This window comes from Sebastes fasciatus, chromosome 14 (genome assembly GCF_043250625.1).
Source record: "Sebastes fasciatus isolate fSebFas1 chromosome 14, fSebFas1.pri, whole genome shotgun sequence".
NCBI lineage: Eukaryota > Metazoa > Chordata > Actinopteri > Perciformes > Sebastidae > Sebastes > Sebastes fasciatus.
In genome coordinates, this window is record NC_133808.1 from 26,483,036 (window position 1) to 26,504,003 (window position 20,968).

General features: G+C 40.1%; 5 protein-coding genes across 5 annotated transcripts; all 5 read left to right on the top strand.

The window, feature by feature from the left end:
* Positions 1-200: 200 nt before the first annotated feature.
* LOC141782214 (trace amine-associated receptor 13c-like) lies at positions 201-1,470 on the top strand. The gene is made up of 2 exons (XM_074658302.1): positions 201-373; positions 560-1,470. Exons 1-2 carry the CDS (start codon positions 201-203, stop codon positions 1,374-1,376), a joined length of 990 nt encoding a protein of 329 aa, XP_074514403.1. The 3' UTR covers positions 1,377-1,470.
* A 1,980-nt stretch (positions 1,471-3,450) lies between these two features.
* On the top strand, positions 3,451-4,619 carry LOC141782442 (trace amine-associated receptor 13c-like). Its single transcript, XM_074658817.1, has 2 exons — positions 3,451-3,623; positions 3,803-4,619. The coding sequence occupies exons 1-2, from the start codon at positions 3,451-3,453 to the stop codon at positions 4,617-4,619; spliced, it is 990 nt and encodes a 329-aa protein (XP_074514918.1).
* A 2,983-nt stretch (positions 4,620-7,602) lies between these two features.
* Positions 7,603-8,750, top strand: LOC141781952 (trace amine-associated receptor 13c-like). Its single transcript, XM_074657951.1, has 2 exons — positions 7,603-7,775; positions 7,916-8,750. Exons 1-2 carry the CDS (start codon positions 7,603-7,605, stop codon positions 8,730-8,732), a joined length of 990 nt encoding a protein of 329 aa, XP_074514052.1. The 3' UTR covers positions 8,733-8,750.
* Positions 8,751-15,736: 6,986 nt separating this feature from the next.
* On the top strand, positions 15,737-17,040 carry LOC141782346 (trace amine-associated receptor 13c-like). Its single transcript, XM_074658590.1, has 2 exons — positions 15,737-16,060; positions 16,224-17,040. Exons 1-2 carry the CDS (start codon positions 15,888-15,890, stop codon positions 17,038-17,040), a joined length of 990 nt encoding a protein of 329 aa, XP_074514691.1. The 5' UTR covers positions 15,737-15,887.
* A 2,041-nt stretch (positions 17,041-19,081) lies between these two features.
* LOC141781953 (trace amine-associated receptor 13c-like) lies at positions 19,082-20,249 on the top strand. The gene is made up of 2 exons (XM_074657952.1): positions 19,082-19,248; positions 19,433-20,249. Exons 1-2 carry the CDS (start codon positions 19,082-19,084, stop codon positions 20,247-20,249), a joined length of 984 nt encoding a protein of 327 aa, XP_074514053.1.
* The last annotated feature ends 719 nt before the right edge of the window (positions 20,250-20,968 follow it).

Here is a 20,968-nt window from a genome sequence, read left to right on the forward strand (position 1 = left end):
AAACGAATGAAAGATAGGGGAAGGGGGGGTGAAATGGAGGGAAAAGTTCAGTCACTCCTACTGAAAGAAAGTTGTCACCAGAGAGAAAGAGGAAGGAGGGATGTGGAGGAAGAAAAGAGATAAATCACTTGTATAACAGAGAGCTTCAGACAGAAAGCTGACAGAGCTCAGCAGCTTCTCGTCTCCTCCTCTTTCTGAGAATGAAAACCCTTGAAGAAGATGAACTCTGCTATCCACAACTCCTCAACTCCTCCTGCAGGAGGACCATGCGTCCTCACTCTGTATCCATGCTCACTTACATTTTACTGTCCTCCATCGCTCTGCTCACTGTGACTCTCAACCTGCTGGTCATCATCTCCATCTCTCACTTCAAGTAGTCAAATGTTCAATCAATTTATAAAACTGGTAGCTGTCTAGAAAGGAATGGTTCAAGAAACAGAATAAAAATGACCAGATCTCAGACTGTAAAGGAGTGATGTTTCATTCATGGATTTTATCTGCTGATATGATAATTGATGCTACAGATAATCATAACCATGTTGCTCTGTTATCTCTCCAGGCAGCTCCAGACCCCCACCAACCTCCTCCTCCTCTCTCTGGCTGTCTCAGATTTCTTCGTGGGCTTCCTCGTGTCCTTTCAAATTGTACTAATAGATGGCTGCTGGTTCCTCGGTGACCTCATGTGTATTCTGTATTATTTTTTAGACTATATTATTACCTCTGCCTCTGTAGGAAGCATGGTGCTGATATCTGTTGACCGCTATGTGGCTATTTGTGATCCCCTACATTATCCCACCAAAGTCACACAAAAAACAGTTACGATGTGTGTTTGTCTGTGTTGGATATTTTCTGTTTTCTCTAACATTCTGATACTGAAGGATAACCTGGAACAACCTGGCAGGTATAATTCCTGCTCTGGAGAGTGTGTCTTTGTCATTAACTACATTGCTGGACTTGTAGATCTTTTTTTGGCCTTTATTGGTCCTGTCACTGTCATCATAGTTCTGTATATGAGAGTATTTGTGGTGGCTGTGACTCAGGCTCGTGCCATGAGGTCCCATATTGCAGCTATCACTCTCCAGTGTCCAGTGACAGTAACTGCTAACAAATCTGAAATGAAAGCAGCCAGGACTCTTGGTGTTGTTATTGTCGTGTTTCTAATATGCCTCTGTCCATATTATTGTGTCACACTTACAGGCCAAGACACCTTGCTCAATGTCTCATCTGTTGCCTTTGTAATGTGTTTGTTCTATTTCAACTCCTGTCTGAACCCTATGATCTATGCCTTTTTTTACCCCTGGTTTAGAAAATCTATTAAGCTCATTGTTACACTTAAGATACTGCAGCCTGGCTCCTGTGACGCCAACATACTGTAGAGAGACGCTGCATGTTGGCGGAAATTAGACAGAAAAATGTATTTGACCATGGTGGGGAGAAATTCAATAACCGGTGTAAAAGTCTGGGTACAGTGACCTTTGTATGATCACTTTTACATGCAGATCATACTGTATGTGTCTTGACATTGTGCAGGTACAGTATACTGTTTAATTTTCAATGCAAAGTGAAGCTACTTATAAAACTACTTCTACAACTCTTACTCTTACATTGTGTCTGTCTGCCACAAAGTTCTGTCATGAACTGACTTGTTATCCAGTTTAAACCACATTTTTATAATACAAGTATTAGTATTTGGTTGTTTTTAACATCATCTTTTAACTGGTTGAAGGATTCCAGTCATCAGATGTCTTGATTTTTACGTTTTACAGAGAAACATGCTGAGCAAATGTTTGCGAAAACAATTGTGATGAGGAACTGTTTTTTTCAGTGTTTTTACTGGTTTTGATTACCACGTTCATTTGTTTTTGGGTGGAGGTAACCTCTGTGGACAATTCAGCCCCAACTGAGCAGCCAAACTAGCACTAGTGGGACTGTACCTCAGTCATGGTTCTCCATTTAAGTGACTGAGAGTAAGTGGGATTCTATCTACCGTGATGGCTGTGATTCTTGCCATCACTCCTCTGAAGGCTGAACTCAGTTAGAAGAACAAGCTCATCTTCCAGTTTTCAACTGTCACTACTGCTCAGGCTAAACAGCTTGCTGTCCTGAGCTCCTCTGGCTGCAGTATTTGGGTCTGAACCACTCCCCTAACTGCTCAGCTCCAGTACCAGATAACAATAATACTATTCTGGGACCCGAGATCCCTGGATCTTCCTGAGAGTTGAACCTATAGCCCTATCCAGTTCTACATCCTGTCATGAGCCTGCTGAAGTTTGATCCGTCGCTGGCAGTGGGGGTGGACATGGTGGCAAGCGGCTTTATCGCCCTCATCCTTTCAGAAGATTCCGCTAAAAATAGATTCAACATCCTGGATTTACAAGATTTTCGTGTGCCCGGCATTAGCCAAACACACCTGCACTGGCAATGTAACTGGCCATGTTGGCTGTAATGACGTTCCAAACCAGATGACCGAAATATTAAAATGTGATTTTAGCAAACTTCTTGACTTTTTAAAAAACTCTGAAATCAAAGAAAGCAAAAAGACAAAAGCTTGCCAAATGCCCAGAAGCACTTAATATTACTTGATGCCCTTCCCGCACTTCACAATATGTTATGGCAACTTCAGTTCAGAACCCCCCATCAATGAACAGAGACAAATATTGGATGGAGTTCCCCCCAATCAGTTAACAGAATATGAAAGTCATCATTATAAGACATTATGTCAATAAGTCAAGACAAAGCTAGGTTAGTGACCCAAGTAGGCCTGTGTGCACACCGGTAACACAAGAAGATCAGTCTTTTCAATTAAAAACCTGGAAACATCACAGGCTAAAATTTTATTAATTTGGGGTGGTGCTTTTGGGGTCCTCCCCCAATAAAATACAAAATCCAGCAGATAGAGTACTAACAAAAACAAGAAAAAGAAAACATTTCACTCCAGTGTTGGCCTCTCTATATTGGCTGCCTGTATCCTACAGGATCAGTTTTTAAAAAATTTATTGTTTTTAAAGCTCTTAATGATATGGCACCATCATACATAATAAACTCCAGATCGGGCACTGTGATCATCAGACTCTAGACTATTAACAGTTCCAAGGACTGAAAAATAACTTGCTGAAACAGCCTTTAACACCTTTATGCTCCAAAGCAATGAAACACACACTGCATATCCGACTGTCAGATTCTGAGAGTGACTTCAAGAAACAACTTAAAACACAGCATTTTACTCTCTTAAATTAAATTATCATTGTTTAAACGAATGAAAGATAGGGGAAGGGGGGGTGAAATGGAGGGAAAAGTTCAGTCACTCCTACTGAAAGAAAGTTGTCACCAGAGAGAAAGAGGAAGGAGGGATATGGAGGAAGAAAAGAGATAAATCAGTTGTATGACGGAGAGCTTCAGACAGAAAGCTGACAGAGCTCAGCAGCTTCTCGTCTCCTCCTCTTTCTGAGAATGGAAACCCTTGAAGAAGATGAACTCTGCTTTCCACAACTCCTCAACTCCTCCTGCAGGAGGACCATGCGTCCTCACTCTGTATCCATGCTTACTTACGTTTTACTGTCCTCCATCTCTCTGCTCACTGTGACTCTCAACCTGCTGGTCATCATCTCCATCTCCCACTTCAAGTAGTCAAATATGTATATAACTGGTAGCTATACAGAAAGAAATGGTTCTGGTAACACAACACAAAAATGACCAGATCTCATTCTGTAAAGGAGTGATGTTTCATTCATGGATTTTATCTGCTGATATGATAATTGATGCTACAGATAATCATAACTATGTTGCACTGTTATCTCTCCAGGCAGCTCCAGACCCCCACCAACCTCCTCCTCCTCTCTCTGGCTGTCTCAGATTTCTTCGTGGGCCTCATCATGTGCTTTCAAATTGTGCTCATTGATGGCTGCTGGTTCCTCGGTGACCTCATGTGTATTCTGTATTATGTTATAGACTATAGTGTTACCTCTGCCTCTGTAGGAAATATGGTGCTCATATCTGTTGACCGCTATGTGGCTATTTGTGATCCCCTATATTATCCCACTAAAGTCACAAAAAAAACAGTTCAGATCTGTGTTTGTCTGTGTTGGATATTTTCTGCTTTTTCTCATATTTTGATGCTGAAAGATAACCTGGAAAAACCAGGCAGGTATAATTCATGCTCAGGGGAGTGTGTTATTTTCCTTAACTACATTGCTGGACTTGTAGATTTTTTTTTGACCTTTATTGGTCCTGTCACTGTCATCATAGTTCTGTATATGAGAGTATTTGTGGTGGCTGTGACTCAGGCTCGTGCCATGCGGTCTCATATTGCAGCTATCACTCTCCAGTATTCATTGACTGTAACTGCTAACAAATCTGAAATGAAAGCAGCCAGGACTCTTGGTGTTGTTATTGTCGTGTTTCTGATATGCCTCTGTCCATATTATTGTATCACACTTACAGGCCAGGACACCTTTCTCAATGCCTCATCTGCTGCCATTGTAATATGTTTGTACTATTTCAACTCCTTTCTTAACCCTATGATATATGCCTTTTTTTACCCCTGGTTTAGAAAATCTATTAAGCTTATTGTTACACTGAAGATACTGCAGCCTGGCTCCTGTGACACCAACATACTGTAGAGAGACGCTGCATGGTGGCTGAAATTATACAGACACATGCATTTGGTCACAGTGGTGAGAAATTGAATAACAGTTGTAAACGTCTGGGTACAGTGACCTTTGTAAGATCATTTTTACATGCAGATCATATGTGTATATGCATTATGTATGTACAATATACAATAACTTCTTGGCTTTTTAAAAAACTTTGACAAGCAGCTCTTTCTTCTAGAACGATGGCATCCACCCTAGAAGAATGGGTGCATGCATTTCCTACGTTTCTAACGCTCCTACACACTGACTACCATTAATCACATCCGGTCACCCGACACAAGCACTACCACATCCACATTCACATTCACCCTGTGGCCATGGGCTCGCAACTCCCTGCATGATTCCTCTGCAAATAAACACCAATAAAACCAGAACTGTATTTTTGTCTATTGCGTGCAAATCTTCAGATTGTGCCCACGTTCCAACTGTTGTACCGAAATCAAGGTCCAGGAAAGCAAAAAGACATAAGCTGGCCAAATGCCCAATGGTACTTAATATTACTTGGTGGCCCTTCCCGCACTTTACAACATGCCACGGCAACTTCAATTCAGAACCCCCATCAATGGAGAGCGACAAATATTGGATGGAGTTCCCCGAATCATATAATAGAATATGAAAGTCATCATTATAAGACATTATGTCAATAAGTCAAGACAAAGCTATGTTAGTGACCGAAGTAGGACTGTGTTCACATCAGTAACACAAGAAGATCAGTCTTTTCAATTAAAAACCTGGAAACATCACAGGCAAAAGAAAATCATTATTTTGGGATGGTGCTTTTGGGGTCCTCCCCCAATAAAATACAAAATCCAGCAGCTAGAGTACTTTTCATTTCATTAACCTTTATTTAGTTTATATGGTTTATTTAACCAAGTTTAGACCCATTGAGATTAAAATCTCTTTTTCAAGAGCGACCTGGCCAAGAATGGCAAACAGTACAAACAGTTTTCATCTTTTATATCTCTATTTATTGTTTTTATAATTTTTGTATACCTTTACCTTTCCTGTGTTTCACTCTGTTTGCTGATGTTGCTGCTTTGACACCTGAATTTCCCTCCGGGGATTAATAAAGGTTCATCTTATCTTATCTTATCTTATCTTATCTTATACACACATTAAAAAAACAATAGATCAGCTCAAAGGTGCCATACCGTAAAAGTGCAGGGAAGCCATATAATCCTATTTCAATCAAAACAAGTACAAATATCAATAGAGTCTGTTTCTATAGATTTCACCATGCCTTTAAATTAATTTAGAGTGACTAGGTCCTGGATTTTTAAGGTCATTTTGCAGGTTATTCCATGCAGATGGTGCAGAAAACATAAAGGCCTTCTTTCCCAACTCATTCCGAGCTCTGGGAAGAGTCATAAGCAGACTTTCCTGAGACTGTAACCCATAATTGCCATGTTTTCTGGTTAGAAAGACGGATAAATAGCAGGGGAGTCTACCCAGAATGGCCTTATAGATAAAAACATACCAATGGCTAGGCCGACGTATTGACAGAGGAGGCCAATTTACTTTGGAGTACAATATACAGAGATGAGTGAGGGCTCTACAGTTTGTAACAAACCTTAAAGCGCCATAATATAGAGTATCCAACATATGGAGACAATGGACTGATGCATTCATGTAAAGCAGATCACTATAGTCAAGAACAGGCAAGGACGTCGCTTCAACCAGTTTTTGTCTGACATCAAGAGAGAAAAAAGACTTGTTTCTAAATTAAAAACCTAACTTAAATTTCATATTTTTCACCAGACTCTGTATGTGAGGTTTAAAAGAGAGGCGGTCATCAATTAAAAATCCCAAGTATTTGTATGTGGAGACTGCTTCAATTGTTTGACCTTGAGTAGTAACATTACTCTGATTCAACTCCATCTTCCTAGAGTTAGAAAAGACAATAAGTTTGTTTTTTTCAGCATTCAGTACAAGCTTAATTTGGTAAAGCTGAGCTTGGACTGTGTTAAAAGCATTTTGCTGATACTCAAAAGCTATTCTGAGGGTAGCTGCACAACAATAAATAACAGTGTCATCTGCATAGAAATGGAAAGATTAATTTTTAACATTATCACCTAAGCAGTTTATGTAAACAGTAAATAAAAATAAAAGTGGGCCCAGACTGAACCCTGAGGGACCCCCTTACAGACTGTTAGGACTTCAGATGTAAGACCCTCAAACTGTGTAGCCTGAGTCCTATCAGTAAGGTAGTTGACAAACCACCCTACAGCATGAGGAGAGAAACCAGTATTAACAAGTCGTTGTATAATGCATTGATAATAATGTCATTTACAACTTTCTTGGCCGCAGTAACATGGCCTTTTCTGAACCATGACTGATGTTTGGATAGTAATGAGTGAGTGTGTAAATACTCTTTGAGTAGTAAAACAAAACAAAAAGAAGAGAACATATCACTCCATTGTTCGCCTCTCTACATTGGCTGCCCTTATCCTACAGGATCAGATTTTAAAAAATGTATTGTTTTTTCAGCTCTCAATGATATGGCACCATCATACATAGCAGAATGTCTGTCATACTAAACTCCAGATCGGGCACTATGATCATTAGACTCTAGATTATTAACAGTTCCAAGGACTTAAAAATAACTTGCTGATGCAGTCTTTAACGCCTTTACGTTCCAAAACTATGGAACACACTACCACTGCATATCCGACTGTCAGATTCTGTGAGTGACTTCAAGAAACAACTTAAAACACAGCATTTTACTCTTTTAGATTAAATTATCATTGTTTAGAAAAACGAAAGACAGGGGAAGGGGAGGTGAAATGGAGGGAAAAGTTCAGTCACTCCTACTGAAAGAAAGTTGCCACCAGAGGGAAGGAGGAAGGAGGGATGTGGAGGAAGAAAAGAGATAAATCACTTGTATGACGGAGAGCTTCAGACAGAAAGCTGACAGAGCTCAGCAGCTTCTCGTCTCCTCCTTTTTCTGAGAATGAAAACCCTTGAAGAAGATGAACTCTGCTTTCCACAACTGCTCAACTCCTCCTGCAGGAGGACCATGCGTCCTCACTCTGCATCCATGCTCACTTACATATTACTGTCCTCCATCTCTCTGCTCACTGTGATTCTCAACCTGCTGGTCATCATCTCCATCTCCCACTTCAAGTAGTCAAATATTTATATAACTGGTAGCTGTACAGAAAGAAATGGTTCAAGGAATGATGTTACAGTCATGGATTTTATCTGCTGATATGATAATTGATGCTACAGATAATCATAACCATGTTGCTCTGTTATCTCTCCAGGCAGCTCCAGACACCCACCAACCTCCTCCTCCTCTCTCTGGCTGTCTCAGATTTCTTCGTGGGCCTCATCATGTGTTTTCAAATTGTGCTCATAGAAGGCTGCTGGTTCCTCGGTGACCTCATGTGTATTATGTATAATGTTATAGATTATAGTATTACCTCTGCCTCTGTAGGAACCATGGTGCTCATATCTGTTGACCGCTATGTGGCTATTTGTGATCCCCTACATTATCCCACTAAAGTCACAAAAAAAAATGTTAATATTGGTGTTTGTCTGTGTTGGATATTTGCTGCTCTCTGTCACATTTTGGTGCTGAAGGATAACCTGGAAGAACCGGGCAGGTATAATTCGTGCTCAGGGGAGTGTGTTATTGTCATTAACTACATTGCTGGACTTGCAGATTTTTTTTTGACCTTTATTGGTCCTGTCTCTGTCATCATAGTTCTGTATATGAGAATATTTGTGGTGGCTGTGACTCAGGCTCGTGCCATGCGGTCTCATATTGCAGCTGTCACTCTCCAGTGTTCAGTGAGAGTAACTGCTAAAAAATCTGAAATGAAAGCAGCCAGGATTCTTGGTGTTGCTATTGTCGTGTTTCTGATATGCCTCTGTCCATATTATTGTGTCACACTTACAGGCCAAGACACCTTGCTCAATACCTCATCTGCTGCCATTGTAATATGTTTGTACTATTTCAACTCCTTTCTTAACCCTATGATATATGCCTTTTTTTACCCCTGGTTTAGAAAATCTATTAAGCTTATTGTTACACTGAAGATACTGCAGCCTGGCTCCTGTGACACCAACATACTGTAGAGAGAGACGCTGCGTGGTGGCTGAAATTAGACAGAAACATGTATTTGGTCACGGTGGTGAGAAATTGAATAACAGCTGTAAAAGTCTGGGTACAGTGACCTTTTTATGATCCCTTTTACATGCAGATCATATGTGTATATGCATTATGTATGTACAATATACAATAACTTCTTGACTTTTTAAAAAACTTTGACAAGCAGCTCTTTCTTCTGGAATGATGGCCTCCACCCTAGAAGAACGGGTGCATGCATTTCATATGTTTCTAATGCTCCTACACACTGACTACCATTAATCACTTCCGGTCGCCCGACACAAGCACTACCACATCCACACTCACATTCACCCTGTGGCCATGGGCTCGCAACTCCCTTCATGATTCCTCTGCAAATAAACACCAATAATACCAGAACTGCATTTTTGTCTATTGCGTGTAAATCTTCAGATTGTGCCCACGTTCCAACTGTTGTACCGAAATCAAGGTCCAGGAAAGCAAAAAGACATAAGCTGGCCAAATGCCCAGAGGCACTTAATATTACTTGAGGCCCTTCCCGCACTTCACAATATGCCATGGCAACTTCAATTCAGAACCCCCCATCAACGGACAGCGACAAATATTGGATGGAGTTCCCACCAATCAGTTAACAGAATATGAAAGTCATCATTATAAGACAGTATGACAATAAATCAAGACAAAGCTAGGTTAGTGACCCAAGTATGCCTGTGTGCACATCGGTAACACGAGAAAATCAGTCTTTACAATTAAAACCCTGGAAACATGACAGGCAAAACATTTTTATAAATTTGGGTTGGTGTTTTTGGGGTCCTCCCCCAATAAAATACAAAATCCAGCAGCTAGAGTACTTTTCATTTCATTAACCTTTATTTAACCAGGTTTAGACTCACTGAGATTAAAATCTCTTTTTCAAGAGCGACCTGGCCAAGAATGGCAAACAGTACAAACAGTTTCCTATGCACATTAAAAAACAATAGATCAGCTCAAAGGTGCCATACCGTAAAAGTGCGAGCAGCCATATAATCCTATATCAATCAAAACAAATACAATTATCGATAGAGTCTGTTTCTATAGATTTTACCATGCCTTTAAATTAATTTAGAGTGACTAGGTCCTGGATTTCTAAGTTCATTTTGCAGGTTATTCCATGCAGATGGTGCAGAAAACATAAAGGCCTTCTTTCCCAACTCATTCCGAGCTCTGGGAAGAGTCATAAGCATAGTGTCCTGAGATTGTAACCCATAATTGCCATGTTTTCTGGTTAGAAAGACGAATAAATAGCAGGGGAGTCTTCCCAGAATGGCCTTATAGATAAAAACATACCAATGGCTAGGCCGACGTATTGACAGAGCAGGCCAATTTACTTTGGAGTGCAATATACAGTGATGAGTGAGGGCTCTACAGTTTGTAACAAACCTTAAAGCGCCATGATATACAGTATCCAAGAAATGGAGACAATGGACTGATGCATTCATGTAAAGCAGATCACCATAGTCAAGAACAGGCAAGAACGTCGCTCCGACCAGTTTCCGTCTGACATCAAGAGAAAAAAAGACTTGTTTCTAAATTAAAAACCTAACTTAAATTTCAACTTTTTCACCAAACTCTGTATGTGAGGTTTAAAAGAGAGGTGGTCATCAATTAAAAATCCCAAATATTTGTATGTGGAGACTGCTTCAATTTGTTGACCTTGAGTAGTAACATTTCTCTGATTCAACTCCATCTTCCTAGAGTTAGAAAAGACCATACGTTTTTTTTTTTCTGCATTCAGTACAAGCTTCAGTTGGTAAAGCTGAGCTTGGACTGTGTTAAAAGCATTTTGCTGATACTCAAAAGCTATTCTGAGGGTAGCTGCACAACAATAAATAACAGTGTCATCTGCATAAAAATGGAAAGATGAATTTTTAAATTTATCAACCAAGCAGTTTATGTAAACAATAAATAAAAATAAAAGTGGGCCCAGAACTGAACCCTGAGGGACCCACTTACAGACTGTTAGGACTTCAGATGTAAGACCCTCAAACTGTGTAGCCTGGGTCCTATCAGTAAGTTAGTTGACAAACCACCCTACAGCATGAGGAGAGAAACCAGTATTAACAAGTCGTTGTATCAGAATATCATGATCCAGAGTGTCAAAAGCTTTGGACAAGTCCATAAAAAGAAACACACAGTGTTGCTTAATATCCAATGCGTTGATAATGTCATTTACAACTTTCATGGCCGCAGTAACAGCGCTATGACCTTCTCTGAACCCTGACTGATGTTTGGATAGTAATGAGTGAGTGTGTAAATACTCTTTGAGTACTAAAACAAAACAAAAAGAAGAAAACATATAACTCCAGTGTTGGCCTCTCTACATTGGCTGCCTGTATCCTACAGGATCAGTTTTCAAAAATGTATTGTTTTTTCAGCTCTTAATTATATGGCACCTTCATACATAGCAGAATGTCTGTCATAATAAACTCCAGATCAGGCACTATGATCATCAGACTCTAGACTATTAACAGTTCCAAGGACTTAAAAATAACTTGCTGAAGCAGTCTTTAACACCTTTATGTTCCAAAACTATGGAAAACACTACCACTGCATATCCGACTGTCAGATTCCTTGAGTGACTTCAAGAAACAACTCAAAACACAGCATTTTACTCTCTTAGATTAAAATATCATTGTTTAGAAGAATGAAAGACAGGGGAAGGGGAGGCGAAATGGAGGGAAAAGTTCAGTCACTCCTACTGAAAGAAAGTTGTCACCAGAGAGAAAGAGGAAGGAGGGATGTGGAGGAAGAAAAGAGATAAATCAGTTGTATGACAGAGAGCTTCAGACAGAAAGCTGACAGAGCTCAGCAGCTTCTTGTCTCCTCCTCTTTCTGAGAATGAAAACCCTTGAAGAAGATGAACTTTGCTTTCCACAACTCCTCAACTCCTCCTGCAGGAAGACCATGCGTCCTCACTCTGTATCCATGCTCACTTACATTTTACTTTCCTCCATCTCTCTGGTCACTGTGACTCTCAACCTGCTGGTCATCATCTCCATCTCTCACTTCAAGTAGTCAAATATGTATAAAACTGGTAGCTGTACAGAAAGAAATGGTTCATGGAACACTACATAAAATTGACCAGATCTCAGAGTGTAAAGGAATGATGTTACAGTCATGGATTGTATCTACTGATATGACAATTGATGCTAAAGATAATCATAAGCATGTTGTTCTCTTATCTCTCCAGGCAGCTCCAGACCCCCACCAACATCATCCTCCTCTCTCTGGCTGTCTCAGATTTCTTCGTGGGTCTCCTCATGTGCTTTCAAATTGTGCTCATTGATGGCTGCTGGTTCCTCGGTGACCTCATGTGTATTCTGTATTATGTTATAGACTACAGTATTACCTCTGCCGCAATAGGAAATATGGTGCTCATATCTGTTGACCGCTATGTGGCTATTTGTGATCCCCTACATTATCCCACTAAAGTCACAAAAAAAACAGTTCAGATCTGTGTTTGTCTGTGTTGGATATTTGGTGCTTTCTGTCACATTTTGATGCTGAAGGATAACCTGGAACAACTAGGCAGGTATAATTCCTGCTCTGGAGAGTGTGTCTTTGTCATTAACTACATTGCTGGACTTGTAGATGTTTTTTTGTCCTTTATTGGTCCTGTCTCTGTCATCATAGTTCTTTATATGAGAGTATTTGTGGTGGCTGTGACTCAGGCTCGTGCCATGCGGTCTCATATTGCAGCTGTCACTCTCCAGTGTTCAGTGAGAGTAACTGCTAAAAAATCTGAAATGAAAGCAGCCAGGACTCTTGGTGTTGTTGTAGTCGTGTTTTTAATATGCCTCTGTCCATATTATTGTGTCACACTTACAGGCCAGGACACCTTGCTCAATACCTCATCTGCTGCCTTTGTAATATGTTTGTTCTATTTCAACTCCTTTCTTAACCCTATGATCTATGCCTTTTTTTACCCCTGGTTTAGAAAATCTATTAAGCTCATTGTTACACTTAAGATACTTCAGCCTGGCTCTTGTGAGACCAATATACTGTAGAGGGACGCTGCATGTTGGAGGAAATTAGACAGAAACATGTATTTGGTCACGGTGGTGAGAAATTGAATAACAGCTGTAAAAGTCTGGTTACAGTGACCTTTGTAAGATGATTTTTACATGCAGATCATATGTGTATATGCCTTGTGTATGTACAATATACAATAACTTCTTGACTTTTTAAAAAACTTTGACAAGCAGCTCTTTCTTCTGGAACGATGGCATCCACCCTAGAAGAACGGGTGCATGCATTGTATACGTTTCTAACGCTCCTACACACTGACTACCATTAATCACTTACGGTCGCCCGACACAAGCACTGCCACATCCACACTCACATTCACCCTGTGGCCATGGGCTCGCAACTCCCTTCATGATTCCTCTGCAAATAAACACCAATAAATAACTCAGAACTGGATTTTTGTCTTGGGCACAATCTTCAGATTGTGCCCACGTTCCATCTGTTGTACCGAAATCAAGGTCCAGGAAAGCAAAAAGACATAAGCTGGCCAAATGCCCAGAGGTAACTTAATATTACTTGAGGCCCTTCCCGCACTTCACATTATGTCATGGCAACTTCAATTCAGAACCCCCCATCAATGGACAGCGTTAAATATTGGATGGAGTGCCCCCAATCAATTAACAGAATATAAAAGTCATCATTATAAGACAATATGTCAATATTATACTGATGTTTGGATAGTAATGAGTGAGTGTGTAAATACTCTTTGAGTACAACAAAAAAAACAAAAAGAAGAGAACATATCACTCCAGTGTTGGCCTCTCTACATTGGCTGCCTGTATCCTACAGGATCAGTTTTTAAAAAATTTATTGTTTTTTCAGCTCTTAATGATATGGCACCATCATACATAGCAGAATGTCTGTCATAATAAACTCCAGATCGGGCACTATGATCATCAGACTCTAGACTATTAACAGTTCCAAGGATTGAAAAATAACTTGTTGAAGCAGCCTTTAACGCCTTTATGCTCCAAAACTATGGAACACATTACCACTGCATATCCGACTGTCAGATTCTGTGAGGGACTTCAAGAAACAACTTAAAACACAGCATTTTACTCTCTTAAATTAAATTATCATTGTTTAAAAGAAAGAAAAACAGGGGAAGGGGGAGAGAGAGAGGGAGATAGAAAGGGAGAGAGAGAAACAAAGACAAGATGGCTATTTGTCTCAAGATGTCTGCATGTGCCTACAGACAATATGGCGAGCACTGTAAAACTACAAAGACAGCTGGATCAAAGATGGCCGCCAATATGTTACCACATGGCCTCTTTGTTCTTCGGAGCACATGTGCTCAGGAAGGACAAAGGGGGGGGGGGGGGGGGGTCATGTGGGGGTTGAGATTATCTGAATGTGTATGTTTATGTTTAAAACTAATTCACAGTTTATGTATGTGATCTTAATGTGTGTCAGATAATGCAGTGGGTTAGAAAAGATGGTTAGTTTGCATGCAAGACCTTGTCTATGTGAAGCATAAACTAAAGACATCCGATGTGGCAAAGCCAGCAACCTAAATATCTTAACTACAAATAATATCACAACAATCAAACTCAATAAATAACATTAAACATATCATACAGGTACATTCCAGAAATCAAAGTTGAATAGTCTTGCTCAGCCATGTGCAATTGCTAATGCTAAAGTAAGCCCAGTACGTTACCAATCCATGGAGGAAAAAGTTGCAATTCCAAGTTGGAGGAGTTGGAGAAAGCAGGCTGGAGAAATTGGTTCCAGGCTCAAAGATGTTGTCCTTGCTGTGCTCAAATCCAGTCGTGCAGATTGGAGGGAAACTGGTCCAGTCCTGTTTCTACAGCTTGGTAGCTTGGTGCTAACTTCCTAGCTCTTGTTGCTTAAAGTTAGCTGGTAAAAAGGGAGGCTCTTGCGTCTTCTGCTTAGAAGAAAGTTCCTTGTGTTTCTATGTCTGTTTTCTAACAGGGCCATAGATCAGAGAGCTTAGGTGGGGAGAGCAGCAGCTAACCGCCTGCAGGTCAGCAGGGGTTGAGGAGGAGAAGAAAGACAGCCCCGGGGAAAGAGGAAGCCCAAGGGAAAGAAGAGAGAGAAAGAGACAGAACAAAGGCATCCCTCTGCTTTTGTCCTGGGTGAATTTCACAAGTATGTGTGAATGAGTCATCATCCTACAGTAGCCAATGGTTACTGAGCTGAGTCCATGGGTCAAGGATCATGTGACTGAGTTCATGTGGTCTTTTGCAACCCTCTTGACTGGTGAGTCCCAACATGTAGATGAATGTATCGTCCACATACATCTGAAGACCAGCCCCAAGACAAGATTCAGAGAAGTCGTTTATGTATAGACGAAAGAGCATCGGTCCTAACACCATTCCCTGTGGGATTTCAGTTTTACTTTTTAAAAAAGAGGATGTTTTATTGTTGATGATGACACCGTGTTCACGGTTTTTGAAGATATGATTCGAACCATGAAAGGGTTGTTTCAGAGAAACTGTAGTTGGAAAGTTTGGAGACATCAATGCTATGATTTACAGTACTGAATTTTTTTTTAAGGTCCAGGAAGACTGCGCCCAGCTAGTTTTCTTTGTATCCAAGTTACCTAGTATCCTATAGGATACATTTTTAATAGAGAGACGTGAATATTACACACCTATATTAACGTGCAGTACCAGCAGCAGGCAACGAAGCCACTGACTTGGGAAAACGTCATGGTCACTGACTTAGAGTCAGGCAAAAAAAACAGTTAGTTAGGTTAAGGGAAAAAATGTCACGGTTGGACTTAAAATAAGTACGTAAATATATGAAAAGAACGTATCGTTAGTACAGAAAAAATGTGACGAACATCACTATCGTAATGTGCAAAACCAAAACACCAGTCTCAAACATTGGGCTGAACACACTACCACTGCATAGTTGACTGAATGAAGATAGATGAAAATGTAATTAAAGAAGAGAGAAGTTCAGTCACTCCTGCTGAAACAAAGTAGTCACCAGAGAGAAAGAGGAAGGAGGGATGTGGAGGAAGAAAAGAGATAAATCAGTTGTATGACGGAGAGCTTCAGACAGAAAGCTGACAGAGCTCAGAAGCTTCTCGTCTCCTCCTCTTTCTGAAAATGAAAACCCTTGAAGACGATAAACTTTGCTTTCCACAACTCCTCAACTCCTCCTGCAGGAAGACCATGCGTCCTCACTCTGTATCCATGCTCACTTACATTTCACTGTCCTCCATCTCTCTGCTCACTGTGACTCTCAACCTGCTAGTCATCATTTCCATCTCTCACTTCAAGTAGTCAAATGTTTTATCAATTTATAAAACTTGTAGCTGTACAGAAAGAAATGATTCATGGAACAGAACAGATCAGACTGTAAAGGAATAATGGATTTTATCAACTGATATGATAATTGATGCTACAGATAATGATAAGCATGTTGCTCTCTTATCTCTCCAGGCAGCTCCAGATCCCCACCAACCTCCTCCTCCTCTCTCTGGCTGTCTCAGATTTCTTCGTGGGCCTCCTCATGTCGTTTCAAATTGTGCTCACAGATGGCTGCTGGTTCCTCGGTGACCTCATGTGTATTCTGTATTATGTTCTGGACTATATTATTACCTCTGCCTCAATTGGAACCATGGTGCTTATATCTGTTGACCGTTATATTGCTATTTGTGATCCCCTACATTATACCTCTAAAGTCACACAAAAAACAGTTACGATGTGTGTTTGTCTGTGTTGGATATGTTCTGCTTTCTGTCACATTTTGATGCTGAAGGATAACCTTGAACAACCAGGCAGGTATAATTCCTGCTCTGGAGAGTGTGTTGTTGTCATTAACTACATTGTTGGAATTTCAGATCTTTTTTTGTCCTTTATTGGTCCTGTCACTGTCATCATAGTTCTGTATATGAGAGTATTTGTGGTGGCTGTGAATCAGGCTCGTGCCATGCGGTCTCAAATTGCAGCTGTGACTCTCCGGTATTCAGGGAGAGTAACTGCTAACAAATCTGAAATGAAAGCAGCCAGGACTCTTGGTGTTGTTATTGTCGTGTTTCTAATATGCGTCTGCCCATATTTTGGTGTTGCACTTACAGGTCAGGACACCTTTCTCAATGCTTCATCTGCTGCCTTTGTAATATGTTTGTTCTATTTCAACTCCTGTCTTAACCCTGTGATTTATGCCTTTTTTTACCCCTGGTTTCGAAAATCTATTAAGCTCATTGTTACACTTAAGATACTGCAGCCTGGCTCCTGTGACACCAACATACTGTAGAGGGACGCTGCATGTTGGCTGAAATTAGACAAAAACATTTATTTGGTCACGGTGTTGAGAAATTGAATAACAGATAAAAGTCTGGGTACAGTGACCTTTGTATAATCACTTTTACATGCAGATCATACGTGTCATTACATTGTGTATGTACAATATACTGTTTCATTTTCAATGCAAAGTGAAGCTACTGAAAAATCTACTCGTACTTCTTAAGTTGTGTCTGTCCGCAAAAAAGTTCTGTCATAAACTGACTTTTTATACAGTTTAAGGCTGCTTTCTTCTCAGCACATTACACACACACATTAAAGGACACACTCTTGATCTGGTGATCTCTTATGGCCTTAACATAACCATAAATCAAGTTGATGAAACGGCCATATATCTGATCATAGCTGCATCATTTTTTAATCCATTTTATCCACTCTTAAACATTCTTTAAATAACCTGGAAACTGCATTTTAGTAACTCTTCAAAGGCAGCCTTTTCAGAGATTGTCCTGGGCAATCATTGTAATTATCTGCTCAATGAACCTTTTACCATCCACAAAATGGTTTATGTATTTAACTTAAATCTAAGATTGATACTTAATGCAGCGGACCCGAAAAAAATGAATAAAAGGTCCAATACTAAAGTGACACCCTGGAAAGACGAACACACTCTTCTCCCAAAGAGAAAGTAGAGCTGAATGTAGGTGGTGTAGAAGTATACTAAATATTCATCTTGATATTATGGAGGACTGTATTTCTTCCAACAATTAAGCCATTTGGGAAGCAAGACAATCCTACTTCTCAAAAATAATCAGTGACAATAAAGTCACTCACGTAATCTGACCGTCAGCTATGCAGTGGTAGATATTTGACCTCAGAAACTTGATTAATTAACTGACTGTTGATCTTAACATGTAGTTCAGTTGATGTGGGCTGTCTTCTGGAGGAAAAACAAATGGACTCTGATTGGGTTTTTTGTATTAAGAGTCAAACATGAGTTTTCAAGCAAAGAGGCTATTGCTTCCAGTTGCTTTGACAATTGGTCTGTAACTGCAATAGCTTGTTTTTCCATAAGCGTATATGACTGTATCGTCCACATACATCTGAGGACCAGCCCCAAGACATGATTCAGGATAGTCGTTTATGTATATACGAAAGAGCATCGGTCCTAACACCATTCCCTGTGGGATTCCAGTTTAATTTTTTTAAAAAGAGGATGTTTTATTGTTGATGATGACACCGTGTTCACGGTTTTTGAAGATATGATTCGAACCATGAAAGAGCTTTTTCAGAGAAACTGTAGTTGGAAAGTTTGGAGACGACAATGCTATGATTTACAGTACTGAATGCTTTGTAAAGGTCCAGGAAGACAGCACCCACCTAGTTTCCTTTGTATCCAAGTTACCTAGTAACCTATTGGATACATTTTTGATAGAGAGATGTGAATATAACACACCTATATTAACGGGCAGTACCAGCAGGGGGCAACAAAGCCGCTGACTTTGGAAACCGTCATGGTCACTGACTTTGAATCGGGCAAGAAAACCACTTAGTTATGTTAAGGGAAAATATCATGGTTGGGCTTAAAGTAAGTACATAAATGTATGAAAACACGTATGAAAACAACTTATCGTCAGCACGGAAAACATGTGACAAACATCACTATCGTAACTTCCAAAACAAAACACAAGTCTCAAACATTGGGCTGAACACACTACCACTGCATAGCTGACTGTCAGATTATGTGAGTGAATTTAAGGAACAGCTCAAAATACACCTTTTGACTCCCTTTGAAGAAAATTGTAATTTTTTATAAGAAAGGAAAATAAAGAAATTGGAGGAGAAATAGAGAGAAAAGCGTAATGAAGATAGATGAAAAAGTAATTAAAGAAGAGAGACGTTAAGTCACTCCTGCTGAAACAAAGTTGTCACCATAGACAAAGAGGAAGGAGGGATATGGAGGAAGAAAAGAGATAAATTAGTTGTATGACAGAGAGCTTCAGGCAGAAGGCTGACAGAGCTCAGCAGCTTCTCATCTCCTCCTCCTTCTGAGAATGAAAACCCTTGAAGAGGAACTTTGCTTTCCACAACTAAACTCCTCCTGCAGGAAGACCATGCGTCCTCACTCTGTATCCATGCTCACTTACATTTTACTGTCCACCATCTCTCTGCTCACTGTGACTCTCAACCTGCTGGTCATCATCTCCATCTCTCACTTCAAGTAGTCAAATATTTAATCAATTTATAAAACTGGTAGCTTTACAGAAAGAAATGGTTTATGGAACAGAACAGAACAATTACCAGATATCAGACTGTAAAGGAATGATGTTTCATGGATTTTATCTGCTGATATGATAATTGATACTACAGATAATCATAAGCATGTTGCTCTCTTATCTCTCCAGGCAGCTCCAGACCCCCACCAACCTCCTCCTCCTCTCTCTGGCTGTCTCAGATTTCTTCGTGGGCCTCCTCATGTCCTTTCAAATTGTACTAATAGATGGCTGCTGGTTCCTCGGTGACCTCATGTGTATTCTGTATAATATTTTAGACTATATTATTACCTCTGCCTCTGTAGGAACCATGGTGCTCATATCTGTTGACCGCTATGTAGCTATTTGTGATCCCCTACATTATCCCACTAAAATCACACAAAAAACAGTTACAATCGGTGTTTGTCTGTGTTGGATATGTTCTGTTTTCTGTCACAGTTTGCTGCTGAAGGATAACCTGGAACAACCAGGCAAGTATAATTCCTGCTCTGGAGAGTGTGTTATTGTCATTAACTACATTGCTGGACTTGCAGATCTTTTTTTGTCCTTTATTGGTCCTGTCTCTGTCATCATAGTTCTGTATGTGAGAGTATTTGTGGTGGCTGTGACTCAGGCTCGTGCCATGCGGTCTCATATTGCAGCCATCACTCTCCAGTATTCAGGGAGAGTAACTGCTAACAAATCTGAAATGAAAGCAGCCAGGACTCTTGGTGTTGTTATTGTCGTGTTTCTATTATGCGTCTGCCCATATTTTGGTGTTGCACTAACAGGCCAGGACACCTTGCTCAATACCTCATCTGTTGCCTTTGTAATATGTTTGTTTTATTTCAACTCCTGTCTGAACCCTATGATTTATGCCTTTTTTTACCCCTGGTTTAGAAAATCTATTAAGCTTATTGTTACACTTAAGTTACTGCAGCCTGGCTCCCGTGACACCAACATACTGTAGAGAGAGATGCTGCATGGTGGCTTAAATTACACAGAAAAATGTATTTGGTCACAGTAGTGAGAAATTGAATAACAGATGTAAAGGTCTGGGTACAGTGACCTTTGTATGATCACTTTTACATGCAGATCATATGTGTCATTACATTGTTTATTTACAGTATACTTTTTTATTTTCAATGCAACAGTGAAGCTACTGAAAACTCGGAATCGACAGTGAATCGACTCCTACTACCCTTACTCTTAAGTCGTATCTGTGCGCCAAAAAGTTCTGTCATAAACTGACTTTTTATACTGTTTAAACCACATTTTTACAGTACACGTTTAAGTCCTTGGTTGTTTTTAACATTATCATTTAACTGGTTGAAGGATTTCAGTCATCTGATATCTTGATTTTAAGTTTTTCAGAGAAACATGCTGAGCAAATATTTGCGACAACACATTGAAACACAAACTTTAAATGAGGAACTGTTTTATTCAGTGTTTTTTTTACCAGTTTTGATTACCAGGTTCATTTGTTTTTGGGTGGAGGAAACCTTTGTGGACAATTCGGCCCCGACTGAGCTTCAAAACCACTGGCAGTGGGACTGCAGCTCAGTCACCTCTACCAGCATCCCGGTCTCACTCCCAACTCGTTAAACACCACAGATTGTGCAGCACCCCTCGGCATTGGGAACCAGACGCACGGAGCTACCCTTTAGCAACAGTTTGTGACGAACCGGG

Excerpts from the sequence above, each read along its gene's own strand:
- LOC141782442 (XM_074658817.1), top strand. The coding sequence starts at position 3,451 with ATGGAAACCCTTGAAGAAGATGAACTCTGCTTTCCACAACTCCTCAAC. Across the intron at positions 3,624-3,802 it reads ATCTCCATCTCCCACTTCAA|GCAGCTCCAGACCCCCACCA; the intron begins GTAGTCAAATAT and ends TTATCTCTCCAG.
- LOC141781953 (XM_074657952.1), top strand. The coding sequence starts at position 19,082 with ATGAAAACCCTTGAAGAGGAACTTTGCTTTCCACAACTAAACTCCTCC. Across the intron at positions 19,249-19,432 it reads ATCTCCATCTCTCACTTCAA|GCAGCTCCAGACCCCCACCA; the intron begins GTAGTCAAATAT and ends TTATCTCTCCAG.
- LOC141782346 (XM_074658590.1), top strand. The coding sequence starts at position 15,888 with ATGAAAACCCTTGAAGACGATAAACTTTGCTTTCCACAACTCCTCAAC. Across the intron at positions 16,061-16,223 it reads ATTTCCATCTCTCACTTCAA|GCAGCTCCAGATCCCCACCA; the intron begins GTAGTCAAATGT and ends TTATCTCTCCAG.
- LOC141781952 (XM_074657951.1), top strand. The coding sequence starts at position 7,603 with ATGAAAACCCTTGAAGAAGATGAACTCTGCTTTCCACAACTGCTCAAC. Across the intron at positions 7,776-7,915 it reads ATCTCCATCTCCCACTTCAA|GCAGCTCCAGACACCCACCA; the intron begins GTAGTCAAATAT and ends TTATCTCTCCAG.
- LOC141782214 (XM_074658302.1), top strand. The coding sequence starts at position 201 with ATGAAAACCCTTGAAGAAGATGAACTCTGCTATCCACAACTCCTCAAC. Across the intron at positions 374-559 it reads ATCTCCATCTCTCACTTCAA|GCAGCTCCAGACCCCCACCA; the intron begins GTAGTCAAATGT and ends TTATCTCTCCAG.